This window comes from Pagrus major, chromosome 7 (genome assembly GCF_040436345.1).
Source record: "Pagrus major chromosome 7, Pma_NU_1.0".
NCBI lineage: Eukaryota > Metazoa > Chordata > Actinopteri > Spariformes > Sparidae > Pagrus > Pagrus major.
Genome location: NC_133221.1, coordinates 12,652,904 through 12,672,322, shown reverse-complemented (window position 1 = coordinate 12,672,322; position 19,419 = coordinate 12,652,904). Strand labels below are relative to the sequence as shown.

At 39.0% G+C, this 19,419-nt stretch overlaps 2 protein-coding genes across 2 annotated transcripts; both read right to left on the bottom strand.

Moving 5' to 3' along the window:
* Window positions 1-106: 106 nt before the first annotated feature.
* Window positions 107-11,109, bottom strand: dhx35 (DEAH-box helicase 35). The gene is made up of 21 exons (XM_073470921.1): window positions 11,050-11,109; window positions 10,524-10,651; window positions 10,315-10,407; window positions 9,936-10,013; window positions 9,694-9,798; window positions 9,549-9,610; window positions 9,273-9,342; window positions 7,610-7,669; window positions 7,000-7,112; window positions 6,820-6,916; window positions 6,557-6,715; window positions 5,108-5,318; window positions 4,799-4,923; window positions 4,489-4,543; window positions 4,140-4,330; window positions 3,955-4,032; window positions 3,692-3,821; window positions 3,386-3,467; window positions 3,211-3,282; window positions 2,085-2,196; window positions 107-1,855 (listed from the first exon to the last, which is right to left on the bottom strand). Exons 1-21 carry the CDS (start codon window positions 11,087-11,089, stop codon window positions 1,817-1,819), a joined length of 2,100 nt encoding a protein of 699 aa, XP_073327022.1. The 5' UTR covers window positions 11,090-11,109; the 3' UTR covers window positions 107-1,816.
* A 2,220-nt stretch (window positions 11,110-13,329) lies between these two features.
* rab5if (RAB5 interacting factor) lies at window positions 13,330-18,524 on the bottom strand. Its single transcript, XM_073471147.1, has 4 exons — window positions 18,252-18,524; window positions 17,300-17,403; window positions 16,710-16,839; window positions 13,330-14,949 (listed from the first exon to the last, which is right to left on the bottom strand). Exons 1-4 carry the CDS (start codon window positions 18,357-18,359, stop codon window positions 14,908-14,910), a joined length of 384 nt encoding a protein of 127 aa, XP_073327248.1. The 5' UTR covers window positions 18,360-18,524; the 3' UTR covers window positions 13,330-14,907.
* Window positions 18,525-19,419: the final 895 nt, after the last annotated feature.

Sequence of the window (19,419 nt, the reverse complement as noted above, 5' to 3'; positions counted from 1 at the left end):
GTACAAGATGTTTGTAATACAACAGTGACACCTCCTGGCAAAGTTGTACACTGTAAAAAAGAGTACAGTAAGAAAAGTTCTGTGAACAAATAAGTCAAAAGCTGACTCAGTGCATGACAATAAGGCTTTATTTGAGGATGTGAGGAAGGAATGACAGGTGACAATTTTAATCTCAGTGGTGAGCAATTACACAGGTCTACAGATTACTGCTTTGGCTGCATACATACTCAAGAGTATCAGCACAAATGAGGAATAACAAGTCATCTCGCGAATGTTTTCATTTGCAATAAGTCTAGGAGATGATCTTAAGTCTATAGGTCTACATCAGAGTACCATTATTACATGCAAAGGTACCTCATTTGTATATCCATCTAATTTGAGTTGGTTTACCTAGCTACGGTGTGGTGTGTTGTTCTGCGGTTTGATTACAGTTTCACTGAATCTACAGTAGTAGTAACCCCAAGAACAAGATATATGACAAACCATGCAGGCAGAAGTAAAATTTGGTGACAGTGACCTTACTGGTGAAATGACAAACCTTTAATATACTGCTCGCTTACGCTTTCGGGGCCAAAAACAAAAAACAAAGTACAAATAAAAACAAAAGCAGAAATGTAGAGCACATGTAGCTGTTATGGAATGGATCGCAGAAATCACAAATAATTGGCCATTTTGTTAAACTCCAGATAGATGATGTTGACAATAACAGGGGGGAAAAGCACAATACTGTCTTGCTTGAGCTGAGACAAACAGTTAAAGGAAAGGCAATTAGGATGGCCAAAGAGATTGTTGAAATCGAATAAATGCTACTGTGTCTTTGAGGCTTTGGATGCACGTCTGAATGCACTGTGTGTCATCACAGGAACAAATGGCACTTTTTAGTTTTGATTTCACAGCTTTTCATTTACAATGCTTGGGTGCGTTTACACATTCCACCTGAAAATGAAATGTGAACTAGGCTGATAAAGAAAATTGGCACAGAGTGGTGACAAGGCCACTATGTCTGAGCTAGACTGTAGTTAAGTGGCAATACAGATTGGAAAACAAGGATCAAAAAGTAAAGCTGTCTTTTCACAGTATCATTATAGGATGTGGGATCTGAGGCTGGTTGAAAAATAAATAAATGTATTTCCTTCTGCACCAAATTTTCTGAAAATATATATACCACTACATTCTGTATGAAGGTACAGAAAGTTTGAGAAATCAAAAGTAAATAGGAAGTGAAATAAATTAAATTAATTTGAAACATAAAAGGCACCCAGGCTATGAGGGAAAAGAAATTACTGAAGGGGGAAAAAAGCCATTCGTCTCTCAAAGGGAAACATCCTCACATTCCAGTGTCTTCCATCAGTTATCATGTAACAGGAAAATACAGCTATTAAAAAAATAATGAAGCCAAGAACCAGGTGTGCACGGGCCTGTGGCACCGGAGCCATTCCCTGGACCTGAGCCTGCTCTGACTATGTACAAGTATGAATGAACTACATGACCACACTTGAATGGACACTCATCAGGCACAGCCTGATCTCATCTCACATTCATTACCATTTACTCTCACAAATCAAATATAAACTACATCCCTGCCAAAGAGCAAGACGGACGCTTTCAAATGAAGCAAGTCACACGCGTTAATGTCAATGATCCCATTTTAGCATGGCCACATAGTGTAGTGGGGTTGTGCAGGTGGACATGGACAACAAATATATTTTACATCTTTATATACAATAAAATGGAGGGGGGCACAGTGGCAAATTGAGATGGGTTTTCTCCTTTTAGTTCAACAAGTTTTCCGGTCGTGGTGAAATGAAGGCGAGATTTAGAGGACCCGGGACCTCTTGCTGGCCAGTGAACCATGCTGAAAGAGAAAGGGACAGGACTGAGTTAATATTAAATCGGAATAATCATGCTAGCAGACTATTAAAACAGTGACTACATGTTGGTGTCAGAGGCTCAGAGAATAAAACCTAAACAGAGACACACTTTCAACATAACTGGGGCTTCTCTCCAGCCACAATGAACTGACCTTTTTAGAAACTAGACTGTTACTAGTCATGTAATCACAAAAGTTTCTTTCTTCAACCTACCTTGGCCTGCTTGTAAAAGTGAGGGGCCAACTCAACCAACCAGGACGACTCCACAGCAGTCACATCACGCATGTAGTATTTTGCCGTCTGCACCACTTCATTGAAAACAACCCTGGAAATGAGACAATGGAAAACTTTTATAGTTTTTCTCCATTAAATACACAGAAAAACTGGATCCATGCACACAATTCTGAAAACTCAAAGCTCATGTATCAAAAACAAAACTACAGACTGCTAAATCCTAAGAACAATATCCTAGTTTTCACTCTGAAACATTTGTAATCACATTTTTACAAAACTCTAAGCACAAATAACATCATTTGGCACACTTTGTTGAGTGGGAAACTACTGGCCTTCAAAGTGCCACACCCTAATTACCAATTCATTTCACCTGTTCAAACTCCCTTAACAAAACACTTCAATCATATTGTATGTCAGAGCAAAAAAGGGGCCTTAGGTGACCTCTACTGTGGACGAAGAAAAGAGATCCCATACTTGTCATGAAATCCGTGAAACTTTGGTTTGAACTCTGATAATGTTGCAGACAGTATCGACTATAAGTTTACAACCAATTTGAACTCATTGGATAGAGAAATGCATTCTACTCTGATGCAATGATTTAACAATGCAATATTTATATGATATATTCACAGTATTGTATTACAGTATGGCAACAGTCTTAATACAGTATGCACCATATAATTACAACCTATTCTTGGCATGAAGCATGGCCTCATAGAGCCAAACATCTACAAACAGTACTTTGACAGAAGTGCATTACATGTATCACACCAGTATGCAAATTGATTTTCTATAAGAAATGTTCATATGATAGCTGTGTGTGTCGTTTTGGTGGATAGAATACGTTCTGACATGGATTTGAGTGCTGTTTGAGTTTCGTTTTGTTTTCTGTTAAAGATTTTGAGAAATGAGCTGCAGTTTCAGGAAACGTGTTTAAACATCTGGGAACAACTGTAAGCAGGAGAGCATAAATCTTACTCTCAATGTACATAATGTAAATTGATATACTATCAATTCTCTGTGTAACATAAATGTAAAAGAATAAAGGAATCAAAAGAAAACCATGTTTATTGTACAAGATAACATATGAGGAAAATATACTGACCATTTTGGAGGTTTCTCCCCAAAAAGCACAGAGTTAGGATGGATGTGGAGCTCACGATCATCTCTTAAAGTCCTGGCAGGAAGGAATGAATAGGAGTGTGTGTGTGTCATGTGATTTAAACATGCACAAAAACTGACATTCATTTGCTGGGAAAAGTCTGATATCTAACACTCACCGATAGGAACCAGAATGGTGAATGCGGGCTGCATTAGAGAAAAATCCTAATACAATGCACTTCAAGATCACATCAGGGTCACCTGTGCAAAAGAAAATAGCAATGTACATGTCAAATTACTATTTTGGTTTCGTTTTGTATCAGAGGGTGATGCAAAGGGTTATTACCATGTTTTCATACTAAGATCAACGTTCTTCAAAGTAGCACACATTTACAAGATTAAAAACAAGAGATGTCACCAGCTCCTGATGCAAACTCGTCTGGTACGAACACACATTACATAAAATAAACGTGACGCATGTATACCTTCACTGGAAGTCCGTGGCACCTTAAACTTGTTCATGAGACGCCGGAGTTGCTCTCGTACAGTCACAGCCCGCAGCAGACCCTTATAATTGAGGAAGTGTTCCTGACACCACTGGGAGCTCTTCTGGTGCTGCAGGAAAGAGGAGAAGATTTCAGAGTCTTGATGTCGGTCAGCTTCTTCCCTGTTTTTGCTGAGTTCAGTGTTGTGTCCACTGTCACCGGCTGAGCTATATACTGTACATATACACACACACGCACTGTACCTTAATGAATGCTTCATACACATTCAGCATGGTGAGGTGGTCTCCCTCAGCCACTGCAAATTTCCTGTGCTCTCGGGCCTGCACGGGTGAGATAGCAGAAATGGGCTAATTGTTATGCTGACAGAGCATTTCTGCCATATATACAGTACAACACGCTCCTTTTGAAAGCCTGTTTTTTCACTTACAGCAGCTTTCTTCTGATTGGGCGGCACGACAAATATATTCTGAATCTGCATCATTGCTGCAATGGTGACAATCTCTTTGGAGCAGCCAAAGTTTCCTGACTCCAGGAGCATCTTGGCAAACATGGGGCTGAGAGGAAACTCTGCCATCCGCACACCCATGGGATCAGTCAAACGGCCGTAATGGTCCAGACCTGCCAACAAACACACAGCTGGTTTAGATTCTGCATCATGTGCAAGGACACCTTAGCTTGTAGATGCTTGCCGACACTGAATTTTGAACAGTAGTCTTGCAGTTGAAGGACAGTTTCCCTTTTCACTTTTCCATCGTGCTGACAGTTTTGTTTCTTACCTCCCAGAGCGTAGAGCAGCTCTAGTGCCTGAACCATCGTCTGAGCTGGAGGAGGCTGCAAAATCATAAAAAAAGATGAAAGTCCAACATTTATTGACTCCGAAAGACAGAATAAAGTGAGACTCTAGTGTACCTCAGAAGTCTTGTCATTACATCTAACTACACAATGACTGAATTAATTTTATGGTTTCTATGCATTTCCCCCCAGAGGCCAAGGGCCATTCTCGCTAATTAAAATGTAAAGTACAATTCCTTTCACAGTGGGTGAACACATCACAGCCACCCCACGGATGCAAAGTGAGCCACTCACAGAAAGGAAGCTGAACCGCAGCACGTTGTCAATGCCTAATGCTTTAAGCTGCAGGATGACAGGAGCCAAATTGGTGCGCTGCATCTCTGGCACAGTAGAGGCAGGCAGTTTCTCAAAGTCCTCCTCTGGTGAAAGGAGCAGAGGCAATAAGAAACACAGGGAGGGAATGACAAAGAGCGACAGAAAAACAGGCAGAGAGGGTGGAGGGAGGAGGACAAGGCTGCAACACTTTGCCACAAATGTTAACAATGCGTGAATTCATCTCATATTTTGATCATCTTCCTTCTGTTCCTTCAAACTCTCACGTACCCGTGTACAGCCGGAAGCATTTCCCAGGTCGGTTTCGCCCAGCTCTCCCAGCCCTCTGGCTGGCTGAAGCCTTGGAGATGGGAGTAACCACCAGCGATTCGATGGCAGTGCGAGGATTATAGGCTCGCAGCTTCACAAACGCACAGTCGATGACAAATACAACGCCATTTATGGTGATGGAGGTCTCAGCTATGTTAGTGGCCACCACAACCTGGAAGAAACAAATAAGAAAGAAAGTCAAATGTTTTGGATATTACATCAATTTACCAGCTTTTGTTGTACGGAAACCCTAAATGATCATGGGTCAAGCATTGTCTGGATATTTCAAGAAAAATTCCCTCTTATCTTGGGAGAACCACATTTGTTATTCTGTGATAATGACATAAATAACTAGTGATTCTTAATTAATTATCACAGGAAAACAGAGGAAAAATATGTTTTGACACGATTGTCTCGAGCTTCCATACTTAAGTCAAAACCTGCACTGTTGGTGTAATTCAATATGGTCACTCTCGAAGTTTATACGGAATATATGGAAGGCTTTCATGGCATTTTGAGCACTTCTAACTAGCATCTCCACTATTCTATATACAGTATTTAGCCCAAATACTTTTTTTATTTATTAATTTATTTTATAAGCACAAAAACAATAATTGGCCAGGCATGTGGTCAACCCATAGCATACAGTATATACATACATGTAAATATATGTATAATTTACTTTTACCTGTAAATTTGATACTTAAACCTACAACGAGGAGTTTTCACTGGTTATGAAACAGCCTCAATTTAGTTCTGATGGCCCTATGTTACCTACACAGGCAAGCGAGACCATCAGTGAGAAGACTGGCCATAGTTTTTCTTAATGCCTGTCACCGGGTCAGATTCTGACTTATCTGGGTTGGATATGTCATAAAAATGTTTTAAAGATTATGGCGGAATGCTGAAGATGAATTTATGAGGAGGAAAGAAGCTGTAGTCTGGTGTTGTGGCACTAAAACAAAGTCATCGTTTGTCCAAAGGGATCGCCAGAATCAACTAAAAATGAAAGCTCCTTGTCGTAGCTTTAAATCCATTTATCGCCAGGAAACTACTTTTGATAATCTAGTACATTTAATATTAGATACTTTAACTGAAGTACTATTCGTATGGGTGACTTTCACTTTTAACAAAGTAATATATTAACATGATATCTTTACTTTAACTCAAGTATGACTTATAGGTACTTTATTTTACAACACTGCTAGAATTAATGTTAAGAGAACTTTGAATCGCTGCACACATCTCAGAACAATATAGATATGATAGAGAGAAGTGAAAAAAGCAATTCAGTCTGATTATCAAGCTACTTTGGAGCTATTGCTTGGAATTGGGAATATATACAAAATAGAGGAAATGCAAACTTCACTAACAATCTACAAATGCATCTAAACAAACCAAAACATTTACCTTGCGAACAGAGGAGGGCGCCCTCTCAAAGACCTTCATCTGCTCAGCGTAAGGTAGACCAGAGTACATGGGCAAAATTCTCAAGTGTTTCTTCATGCCGTATCGTGAAAGAGTCCTGGCCTGCTCCTGGAGAAGGGACACCACTTTCTCCACCTCCTCCTGAGGGGAAAAACACAAGGGACAATAACAGGAAGAACACAATCAGCTGCTGGATGGAAGTTATCAAAATAAGGTTGAGTAGCATGAAAGATATGGCCGCTGACCTGCCCAGTAAGAAAAGCCAGGACATCTCCGTCATCCTCCGTCTCGTGGATCTTCAGCACCGTCTCCACTGTTGCCTTCACATAGTCTGGGACTGGACTGAGAACAAAAGAAAAGAGTTCAAAACAAATATGCAAATCATACACATTTGCCTAAATCGCTGGATTATGTGTGTTGACTACCTGACGGTGTAGAAGACGTCCACCGGAAAGGTGCGTCCCTCCACCGTCAGAATTCCGCACGTGTCCTTGTTGGGATCCCCGGACTCATTCAGGTTGAAGAAGTCATGGAATTTCTTCAGATGATATTACAGGTAGGACAGAGAACATTAATGAGGCAGTTAGGGCAGTTACATTTACTATATAAAAACAGGCTAAACAGCTTGTGACATTCGCCAGTTGATGCAGTTAACATGGTTTTATTTACAGAGGAAGTTAATAATATTTAATCTACTGGTATTTTCCCAATGTTTGCAGCAACGATGTAAAACTCTTCATGCCCTCAATCTGACATTTTAAAAATGATGCAACTTTTATCTGCAGTATAACTAAACAATTTGCATGTGTAGTTAAAAGCCTTTTTAAACAGAAAGTACAGCAGATGCCTGATACAGCATTTCAGCTGACTTGTTTAATGCTGAGCGCAGTCATGGCCTGATTGTGTCTTTCTTTCATCAGTATCGCGGCTGTCAGTACAATGTGATCTGACCTGACAACTTTCCCCTCTCTTCATTCTTTGTTTGCTCTCTTCCCGCTAATCTAGCATATCTGTTCATCTTAATGATGCAGTCACCTTGGCATCCAGAGTGGCAGACGCCACAATCAGCCTCAGGTCTCGCCGCTTTTTCTGAATCTGGAGGAGAATCGGAGAACATGAAACAATGTGAAAAGAGAGGTTGAGTCAGTGTTCAAATGCAAAACACTTCGAGGATTAGTTTCATGGCTAGATAGTTGCATTTTAAACTTTAACACAATACTAGCATAAAAAAATGATACTCAATACCCCTTTCAATAACACTGCAAACAGACAAAAGTCCTCGGCACACAAAATAGGATATTTGGTAATGCAAGTGTTAGTTAATAGGTAACAAGGCCCTTATAAGTCATTAAAAGATGTTTATTAACATTATTAAGACTATATAAGCGTAAACCTAGCATAATAAAACATGTTTATTGTTAGATGATAAGACACTTCTAAGCACTCATAAGAAACTTGTTAACTGTTTACAGACTGTTTAGAAACTTTTGTTGTTGCTTTATCGAGATAAATACATACTCATTTATGCATTTATAAGCAGTTAGCTATGCTCTTGCAGCTGCCAAACATAAAGAAAACAATGCCCTATTAAAGGTTAATAAATTCTTTGTTATGAACATGTTAAAATGTTTTTTATTGGCTTGTTTCGTTTAGTACACAAGAAAAAAGTTGGAATCGAACCCAGCCGACTGCAGTAAGGACTCAGCCTTAAGTTTCTTAAAAGTTTTTATACATGTCTTATAATCTAACAATAGATGTGTTATTGGAAATCTGATTGTAAATCGTTTTTTGTTGTTGTTGTTGTTGTGTTTTTTTGACACTATCGAATTGAACCTGACCGATACTCGTTTTTTGGGCCGACGACGATACCAATATCAAGTGGCAAAAAATTCCAATATCGATATATCAGACGATATACACACAATATTTTTAATGATCCCTCAAACGTGGTTATCAAAACCTTGCGACAAAGATCATGGTTATATTTAAAAGGTACTATATCTAACATTCAGCAACTAGCGTCTAGTGAATGCAACCTTTGAAGAAGAAAAAATCATAATATTGGTAACAGCTAATTTACTACCATGCATATATATATATATAGCCTGTAACATTATGTACCATCAAGCAGGAGCACTTTAGCAGCTTGTAGCACATAACTCACGTGCACTAACATGCACATGAGGCCACCAAAACAAAGAACAGAGAAGCTTGGATCACAACACACACGTAGAAAGTGGGACTTTATTCTCTGGTCAGGATGCCATTACTCCACTCTATCTTTATATAACAAATAGTTGTTTGCTACTGTATGATATTATAGTTACTTATAGTATAGTCATATTTAAAGTGTAGCAGGGGCAGCATATTTAAGAGTTTAGCAATTACTTTATAGTCTAAAATGACATCAGTACACTGAAACAGTGAACTTTATGGGGAATTTAATAATTCATAATCACCCTGAGCCTTTTTTTCTGCATTATAATCTCTTAAAAAAAAGCTTTCATAACGGCACATTCTGGACAACATATATGTTGACACCAATATATCTGTGATAGTCTGATATTATGACATGCGGATATTGGATCATTTTCAAATAAGTGGTGTTGGAAATGTATTTAAGTATAGACGCTATGGACAATCTTAAAGGCTATAAGTATTAATTAAAGTTGAATAGTAAAGAATCAGCTGACATCACCTTCTTCAGTAGGCCGATGGCGATGTCTGTATACAGGGTTCTCTCATGTGCTTCATCTAGCATCAACACACTGAGGAGAACAGCACAACAAAAAGCATTAGAGTGAATCCAACCCAGTCTTCATAGCAAATATATGTGTACAAAGGCAATTGTTTTCTTTTATTGTCACTGCAGGTTTCAGGAGGCTGGTACTTGTCACGCTGGCTCCCTGTCACACTGTCATAGTTAGTGTGAAAACGAGCTATATACTGTGACGCCTTCATTACAATCACATACCTGTATTTTTTCAAAAGAGGATCAGCCATCATCTCCCGCACCAGCATGCCATCTGTAAGGAACTGAAGCACACGGGCACAATTAAAAAGGAACCAAACATCAGACAGCCTTTAATGCAGACTTCAAACATCTGGTGGGGGAATACCTTGATTCTTGTGGCGTGGGGATCAGAGCAGTCATCAAATCGGATGGTGTAGCCCACCTCATGTCCCAGCAGGGCCCCCCGCTCCTCTGCCACACGGTTAGCCACCTATCAGCAGGAAAGAGGGGGGAAATGGAGGATTTGAAGCAGGCGCGTGTCCTTCTGTCAGTGTGAACTAAATATCTCACAGTGAAATGACATTGGCAAACGGTGACAGAGCTGAGCTGAGCGGTGGCGGGTCTTACAGAGATAGCAGCCACGCGGCGAGGCTGTGTCACTCCAATCACCTTCCCCTCGGCTGCCCAGCCAGCCTCCATCAGGTACTGCAAGGAGTCAGATGGTAGATCAAAAAAAAGGAGAGGAGTACAAAGCATGAGATGGAGACACTGATGTTGCAGAACAGCAGATTCTGCATTAATTAAAGCCTAGCTGATGTGGTCCAAAAAACGAAAAGGCCACTAAGCATCAAGACAAGGTCACGTGAAAAAAGAAAATCTCTATGTGAGCAAAAAAAACACATGAAGGGTGTCAGTCCACTGCGGCAATGATGGGCCGTTAGCTGTTAGAGTAGGGGCATATGTGAATCTTTTTAAAGTAGTGTATAAATGCAGGGATTATACTGACCTGAGGTATCTGTGTTGTCTTTCCACATCCTGTCTCACCAACTATAATGACAGTCTGGAAGCTCTCCACCAAGTATAAGATGTTGTTTCTGTGCTGGATATGAAACAACAACAAAACAAAAATAAGATTCATAATAAACAATTGAACACCAGTGAACCAAACAACTCCCACTCCTGTTGTTATATTCATGCTGAGACTCGATGTGAAACCTTGAAAACGGGGAGTTTCTGTCGCTGCTTCTCGATGGAGAGGGCGGTGTGCGGGTTGAAGATGATGGGGGAGCCGGTGGTCTCTGTGTTGAGCTCCCGCTCCTCGGAGATCCCCGGAGCCTCGGCGCCTGGAGCAAGAACATATGGTGAAGGTGGAGAGAAGATGTTTTATTTAAATGCAAGCAGGCGGATGGGCTTTAAGAGGACGACAGCCAGGGTTTAAGTGCAATGTCCTGCCACTGAAATGAACGACCTATGAGCGACTAAAGCCACGTTAATCGCGTGTTTTTGTCGTGTAGCTGTCGTACCGTCTCGCCTCTCGGCTTGTGTGTTTTATTTTGGCAGGTCACACTTTGATTCCGCAGAGCTTACGTTTGTACCGACAGTCTGCAGAGCACGCAGCGGCCGTGAAAGCGACCGAAACCACGACGAGACCGGCTCAACTACTGTAGCAGCCGCCCGGTTAGAAATACAAACACGGAAAAATTACATTAACAGCCTCATTTATGCGTTTTTTCGTACTTACCCGGCTTCCAAAATTTCATCGTGGAAAGGGGAGCCGCCATCTTGGCCACTACGTCACATATTTTTTCTTTTTTTTTCTTTTTTTTTTTTTACTTTGTAGGTGACGTCATGATGTGGGTTTTCTTCGGAGATTTTATGAATGATGTCAGTGTGTTTGCAAGTTCACGTTAGGTGAAATTCATCCCTGTCCAGCAGGTGTGATAGGCGCTGATAAATACAAAGAGTACTGCGCTTATTTATTTATTTATTATTTATTTATTTAATAAACAGCTACAGTATGAGCTCTTCATCAGCTTGATTAAAACTTCATGCCTGGTCATCCAACCTTGGAACATTAGCCTGCCTGATGAATGGTGGGTGACCAAACATTGTACTTATTAAAGCTGACAAATATAGTAGCTCTCCTGGTAAACTGCACGCCTCATTCAGACTATTGAGGTTGAGGCTCAGAGCTCAAATTCTCTCAGTAGCTTTTGCTGCATACAATAAAATTTGGCCATCATAAAAACTCAAAATTTGAATCACAAGAAGTTCTTTAGATGGCTGTAACTAGTGTCCAAAAGTTTTTAAATGTCTTTTCAACGTTCACTAGCGATGTCCCAGTAACATCTTCTTTTCAACTTCAGCTACTAAAGTTTTTATGATGGCCGAATTTTACTCCATGCAGCAAAAGCAACAGGGAAGATTTGAACCCCAAACCTCAACCTCAGTAGCCTGCATGAGGTATGTACTTTACCAGGTGAGCTTTTTATTACCTTGATTAAAACTTCATGTTTGGTCATCCAACCTTGGAACATTACCCTACCTTATGAACACTGAATGACCAAACGTACTTATTAAAGCTGATCAATAGCTCTCCTAGTAAAGTAAATGCCTCATTCAGACTATTGAGGTTGAGGATCAGGGTTCAAATCCTGTTGGTTGCTTTTGCTGCATAGAGTAAAACTTGGCAATCATAAATACTCAAATTATGAACCACAAAAAGTTCTGTAACTGTAACTGAAGTTAAAAAGATGTCTTAAATTACATTGTAAAAACTTTTGAACCCTGTAAGGATGTCACTTTGAAATCACTAGTGAACTTTAAAAAGACGTTAAAAAATACATCAAAAGAACCAATATCCTGACTATGTACATTTACTCAAGTACTGCACTTAAAGGATAAGTCCACCGAAAAATGAAAATTCAGTCCTTATCTGCTCGACCTCATGCCGATGGAAAGTCGCGTTAAGTTTTGTCATCCACAACACTTTTCTGGAGCTTCAAAGCAGAACAGTGTTGCAGTATTCGCCAAAACAACTGAAGTACACGGGGACACAAACAACTGAACAAAATGTTAAAATGGCTCCATACAACTTCCCAAATTGATTTGAAAAGATATTATCTGCACCCTTTAAAAAGCCGAAATCTTAACGTTAGCTGCTGGGCCAAAGGGTTTTAGAGCACACCCAGTCTGGGGAGAGTGCACAAGCTCAACCGTGCATCAAGGGTGTATATTTGTCTTTTCAAATCAATTTGGGATCTTGGGGCTTCTGGAGACCTGGAGTAGTCCCAACAAATTGTATGGAGTCATTTTTATGTTTGTTTGTTACACTTTAACGTCCCCATCTACTTCCCCCAGTTGTTTAGGAGAATGCTGCAGCACTGTTTTGCTGTGAAGCTCCAGAAATGTTTTGTGGACTACGAAACTTCACCCACCGTTCCGTTGTTTTGAGGGTGAGTAGATAATTATTGAATTTTTTTGGTTGAACTTTTTCCTCTAAGTATAGTTTTGAGGTACTTTGCTTCCATTTTTCTCTACATTTGTGAGAAAAATTATGTACTTTTTACTCCACTACATTTATCTGACAGCTGTACTTACTTTGAAAATCAGGGTGTTGCATATAACTGTTACATGTGGTCAGCTTACAAAATATGATGCAACCAACCGTTGATGAAGTAGCTGAAATAAGCTAATCAAAATGCTTCTTTCACAGGATAATGATCCAACAACTAGGCATTCTACCATCCAGTGAGTACTTGAGTGAGTACAGTACTACTACTACTACTACTACTACTTGGAAGTACTTTCTGCTAATTCTTTACCGCTGCATGAATCAATTTACAAACGCAATACTAACTTTCTTCTTTTGTTGCTGGTAGAAATCACCTTCCATAATATGGAGATAACCAAAAGCAGACTATGGTATACATTACAATACAATATCTTTTCACAATCAGTGAATAAATAATCTGACAAAGATATTTCTTTTTCATTTCAATAAAAAAACACAGATAGCATCTCTTTGAAAATGGAGGCCAAATAAAGCCCATGTTTAATGATTCCCAAAAGATTTGATCAGAAAATACAATCCTTTCAAACACCAGCTGCGTATCTAATATAACAGTATCATTACAAGAACTTACGCGAGAACTGTTTTTAAAAGTTCTTCACTATAAAATACTGAGAAATATGTTACATCAAACAAGATATAACATAAGTACAAATAAATCTGTGTAATAATACAAGGTGGATTTGACAAAAGGGACATTGTACAGAATTTACAGACAAGTTTAAATTAATTTCAATAAAACAGGCAAGACTTTGATCTGGAAGCTACATGTGAGAGAAAAAAAAACAAATAATAAATTTAAATTATTTCTACTCTCCTAACTAATGCCATTGATAAATGGCATCTAGATATACATGAACAGCAAGTCATGGCAGTACACAGACCAGTTTTTAGCCTGAATCTGTGAACGTTTGCATCTGAAAACGGCATGCACGTTTCCTCCCCCTTTGCTTTTGAAGAAATGATTACAATGGACAGATAACTTAGATGGTTGTTAGTTCCTGGCTGCAGTAACAGCGCATTGATACTACTGGTAGATACTGGGATTGGATATCAGCTGATATGTGTATCTGACCACCAGCACTTTTTTTTAATGCTAAAATTAGTAAGATTTAAGATGTGTTTAGCTACTAGTTTTCACATTTGTTGGACACCAGACTCTTCAGAAGAAATAACAATTGTCAGATTTTATTCAAAAAGGTTATATTTATATCCATGGAGCAAAAAAATTAAGCTCTTAATCACATAATTCATTTAAAACCACAGACACATACTGTAGGAGTTATTCTTAATAGTACTATAATGTGCTTACTGCCATGACACTTGACTCATCATTTTGTCAGGCCCAGATTGGTTTCTTAAAAAGGCAAACATATCATTTTGAATTGACATTTCAGAGGGGTGATTTAACAGTGACAGTAACAGTAACAAAAAATTTAATCCTTTAAGAGTTGTTTTAGACATCAAATATGGTGCGTTTTGTCCCTAAATTAAAAGGTAACACTTCACACTCGTGGACAGATTGAACCCTAATAACTATATGGTGAGACTTTGTTTTTATGTTCCAGTTCCTGTTACTTAACCTCATGAGCAGCTAAGATGAATACATATAATGGTTGTTATCTTTACGATCTAAAATCTGCATTCATGTCAAGAAAAGGCCTGCAGTAAACCAACAAAAATCCTTATTCTGATTTACCAATCTCGGCTGAAATATTTGCTTGTCATATTTGTTAGTGTTTTGTCAGAGATGGTGGTGAGGAAGGAAATATAACATATGGGAAGTGTAATGGAGGGTGCCTTAAACAGAAACGCCCAAAATTAGAGAGATGTACAGTATTGGAACATGTTCATCACGGTGGTCTTGCAGGATCTCGTTAATCAAACTAGGATTCCAATGAAGCACTGTACACTGAAAAGTCATACTGTATATGCAGGAGTGTTGACACCCCTCAAGCCATGGAGTTCCTCTGTCTTGACAATTTACTTCAACAGAAATGTTTGTTTTTAGTGTCCAATGGATTCTTCTCAGTCAAAATGTAGCGCTGTGTAAAAGATTATCCACACCACCTGGAAAAGAGAAAAAAATGACTGGTTAGACACTAATGATCAAATCATTTGCTTCACAAACATTTTATAGTGTTATTTCATAGCGGTAAGCACTACAGACTGACTAATGACTGGCTGAACTAAAAAACAAAACAACAAAAGGTCTGAGAACATTAAACACAAGAATCTCTTCTTTTAATTAAAGCTGAAATGCACAACTCCCCACATTGTAGCATTTCCATTAAGTATTATTGTTGACAGTTCTGTAGCAAAGACAACCAGATCGCTTTCCATTTTCCTCAGAGTAGACAAATCGTGAGTTTATTCAATCATCAAGTCTAAAATGGAGACATGAAAGCAGATAGAAATGGTGCCAGGATGACAGATTGACTGTATTGCGAGTCAGCCTTGATTTTCTGGGGAGATTTCGTGCCCAGTGGCAAACAAAAAAATTGCACAGTGAAATCGAGGTTTTAATCAAACAATCCAAAAACCATTTAATCGTGACATCAACATTTACGTCTTCATGATATACTGTACTAAGACAATAATCTTGCAGGTTCATTGTGTCTCACATTGTGTGATATGGGTTTACTAAAATGTTTACACAGTCTTTGTTAGTAAATGCAGGAAAACAATTAAAAAGCGTTGGCCTTCGCGCTGGCACATTGCAAAAACCTGAAAAGGAGTGTGGTCCTGGTTGTGGGAAAGGAGTTTGAGGTGTATATATGTTTTTGGCAGCAGCTCAACACTAGCTTGCCAATGTACTCTGAGACCAATTCCTGTCGCATACCAATTAGTTGCTGAAGCTCTAAAATGGGCAACCAGTGGACTTATCTTTATGCCCAAAGATTTCACCACATTTTACTCATCATCTTTCACCCGGGGCAGCCTAAAATTGCACAGTGATTGCACAGTGTGTAGGCGCCTTTAGAGCCGTGGTTCATTCTCACATCTTGTAGTACTTCTCTACGTGTCACAGATGCAGTGAACCACAAAGCATTAAGCATTACAAAATGTATCTTTTAATTTAGATGTTTACAATCATGGAATGTGGTGAATTAAACATTTAATTGGTGCACACTTCCCTTCCCTGCTCGACTTTTAAAGTCACTACGGTGTAGACTTGAAACTGAATTGGCCACACCTTTGATAATAAGACAACACACTGAACATGAACTTTTCCATCCAACTAGAGAACACTACACTGAGGATTGTTTTACGGGGTAACTTCACCAATTTTACACATTTAAGTGTGTTTACAGGTACTGGAAAGATTAACTGTAGATGTGAAAAAAGTAGTATAAGCCTTTCGTGGCTCCAAAAGAAGCTGCATCTGATAAATTGCCTCCAATGGTGTCACAAAGTGGCTGGGTTGCATTGTGGGTAATGTAGGCACCAGGTTTTAAAAAGGAAGAAGAATGCGTGGAATAAAAAGGTGATATCTTTGGTTCTGCTGTATCAAACTGTCAATAATGAGTCCCACAGTGTTGTAGAAGCGCAATGTTAGAACAGTGGGCTTCTTATCAAAACCTGGCGCATACATTACCCACAACACAACTTGCCATTGAGTAACATCGCTGGAGGCAATTTATCAGATCACATGCAGCTTTCCTCTGGAGCCACAAAAGGCTTTATACTCATTTTGTCACATTTCCAGTAAAATGGGTTGGATCACCCTGTAATTTAAAGCTGAAGTGAGCATAAGGTGCAGTTTGTGAAACATCTTAAATAATAATAATAATAATAATAAATGTGGCCCTAAACATAAGCATCCTCACCAGAAACAGAGCAAAAGATGTCATGAAGCCTTCTTTGGTGAGTTCCCACGTGCCACCATACTCTTCCTCATCAATCTGCTGAAAGCTGCTGAAGTATACATACAGGACGCCAGCGTTGATGATGCAGAATCTAAAAAGGCAAAGACATGAAGATGTTCACTGTTTTGTGTTTTTCTTGTACAGTCAGATATGAAGACACTTTTAGACCGATTAAAGGTGCACTATGTAGTTTTGAGGAACAAGTTCTAATCAGAAGAGAAAGATCCTCATTGATTGAATTTTTAATGCCTAAACAAACTAAATAAACAAACTCTCTGTTTTTATGACTGAATAAACAAACTGACCTTAAAAAGACAACACTACTTCATACTATTTTACAGTTTCCAGTTTATATTTGGCGGACCCTGCCACCTTTCTAGATTCAAACAGTGTTCTGTGGACCTTTTTTTTCCCTCTGACAGCAGCTTGTTTATACAGTATTTCTGATTATTATTGTAAATATAAAAACTCTGAGTTTGAATTTCTTCTCCAAAACGACATAGTTCCCATTTACAGATGTAAGGTTGATACAGGCTGTACAGGATACTTACATGGCTATGCCCAGAAATCCTTTCAACGGTGCAACACCCCATATCACGCCGAGGATAACTGCAATAATTTGTCGAAGCCAGTATATCACATCTAAAAACTCATCCTGTAAAAGAGAATACAGACAAGTTAACTTTGATTGAAGTGATGCAATGCTAAAACATCTATCCCTAGTGCAGTTAATCAGGGCTAGTTCAACTATAGTTATTTTTACAGGAAAAAAACAGTCAAAGTGTTCATAACAGGAATGCATAATCTGATGTTTTGACTAAACAGCAAAAGGCATCAACAGTCTCAAGTCAAAGTTGGTTTCTTCTTCAAAAAGTGTCTCACACGACCTCTGTGTTGTGGGTGAAGGCCTTGTTTAAGTTAACTGAGGTGATGGTTAAGAGTTGCTGAAATGACTGGTGAGGTTTGGTTTCAGGTTAAGGTGAGGGGAAACAGACTTTAACACAACAAGCTTGCATGCAATAGACAGACAATTACCTGAAAATCACAATTGTGATCAATTAATAGCTTCAGTCGTTTTTCCAAGCAAACATATCAAGCGTTAATGGTTGCAGCCTCTCAAATGTGAGGACTTTCCACTATATTTTTGACATTTTACAGACTAACCAGCGATTAACTGAATTAAAAATGTGATAATTGGCCATGTAGAAGAACATTTAAAAAGCATCCCATTGACTTTATCCCTTGAATACAATCAGTAGTGGGTAATACATCCCAACAGCATTTACATGTCGCCGACTGCCACGTTTAGTTTCTCACTGTATCGATTTGTCAGCTAAACCAGCCAAATCTGATTAATCCTTAGCATGGCAGCTAGCTCCAGATAGCAGCGTTTTTGGACACCTGACGACAAATTAGGCGCACTGAAAACTTTAGAGCAGCTACTAGCGACTACGACGACATATGAGCTGGGCTGAATTTTTTTTTAAAGGGCAACTGACTGACCTTCTCTTCCCAAACAGCATTACCGTTGAAGGCTTTGCTCCATGTGGACTGTTTTACACCCCCATTCAGCAGATGACTTTCTTCTTTCCGCTTTGTATTGCTCGTCATTCTTTGCTGTTTCCTTCGGCTACAGACGTCAAAAAGTTACAATCCAAATCTAATGACGCCTGAAAGTAGACTTGAGCCTCTAGCGATGTCTAGGGGAACGAAACAGCATGAAATATATGAAGGTATGAGGAGATTGTACGCTCCGCTGATCTGACAGATTTCAGTCGCTAACCCAAAAAAGGCTATCTGCGCATGCGCAGTACTGTTTGACCCCAGCAACCGACAGCCAATCAGAAAGTGCGACGTTTCTGCGCCGCTACTGCCAAGAAGCTGCTTTAATTCCACAGCGACCCCCAGCGGCGGGGATCTGCTCTATCCTACATATACTTATACATATTACATGTTTACACTGTGCAAAGTTCCTGTGCAATCCATGCTTGTATCCTGTGCAATCAGATTGTCTCCAGGCAGTTTTTATTTTAAGTACAGTGCTACACAGAATGTGTGTATTACAACTATGGGTGCAATTGTTATCATGTGCAGTTGTCCTCCTGGTCATATCTGTAAGTAAAAGGCAAACAGTGTATAGTGTATATAGTCTTCTTCTGCTTATTATTATTATTATTATTAGTAGTAGTAGTAGTATCATCTATTTCACATAATAGTAATATTTATAGTATTCTATTTTTGTCTTGCTTTGTCCTGCTTTTATATTTCTACCACTTAATCACTGTTGTTCTTTTTTTAAAATCCTCCTGTTAAAGGTTTTTTATTTCTCAATATGGAAAATTTTGCCTCACTCGAATTGAGGGTCTAAGGACAGAGGATGCCATTCACTGCACAGATTGTAAAGCCCACTGAAGCAATGTGATTGTGTTTTGTGGCTGTATAAATAAAATTGATTTGATTTGGTTTGATTCCCTCTGCCTATGAATCTGAAGCTGTAACACATGAATTTGCCCACTGAGGGATTAATGAAGTCTTATCTTATTTTCATTTTATAATGAAAGAAAAACAAAAAAAAGGTGTATAATGTTTTTCAGCTAAATCAAAATAAATACATGTGACTTGTTATGTCGATAAATACTGCAATCAGAGTTTCTGATACAGTTGTACATGA

Coding starts and splice junctions, on each gene's coding strand:
- dhx35 (XM_073470921.1), bottom strand. CDS start 11,089: ATGGCGGCTCCCCTTTCCACGATGAAATTTTGGAAGCCGG. Junction 10,408..10,523: donor AGAAACTCCCCGTTTTCAAG/GTTTCACATCGA, acceptor TTTCATATCCAG/CACAGAAACAACATCTTATA. Junction 9,799..9,935: donor GCCGCGTGGCTGCTATCTCT/GTAAGACCCGCC, acceptor TCCTGCTGATAG/GTGGCTAACCGTGTGGCAGA.
- rab5if (XM_073471147.1), bottom strand. CDS start 18,359: ATGACGAGCAATACAAAGCGGAAAGAAGAAAGTCATCTGCTGAATGGG. Junction 17,404..18,251: donor ATGCTGTTTGGGAAGAGAAG/GTCAGTCAGTTG, acceptor TCTCTTTTACAG/GATGAGTTTTTAGATGTGAT. Junction 16,840..17,299: donor GGATTTCTGGGCATAGCCAT/GTAAGTATCCTG, acceptor TTGCCTTTTTAG/ATTCTGCATCATCAACGCTG.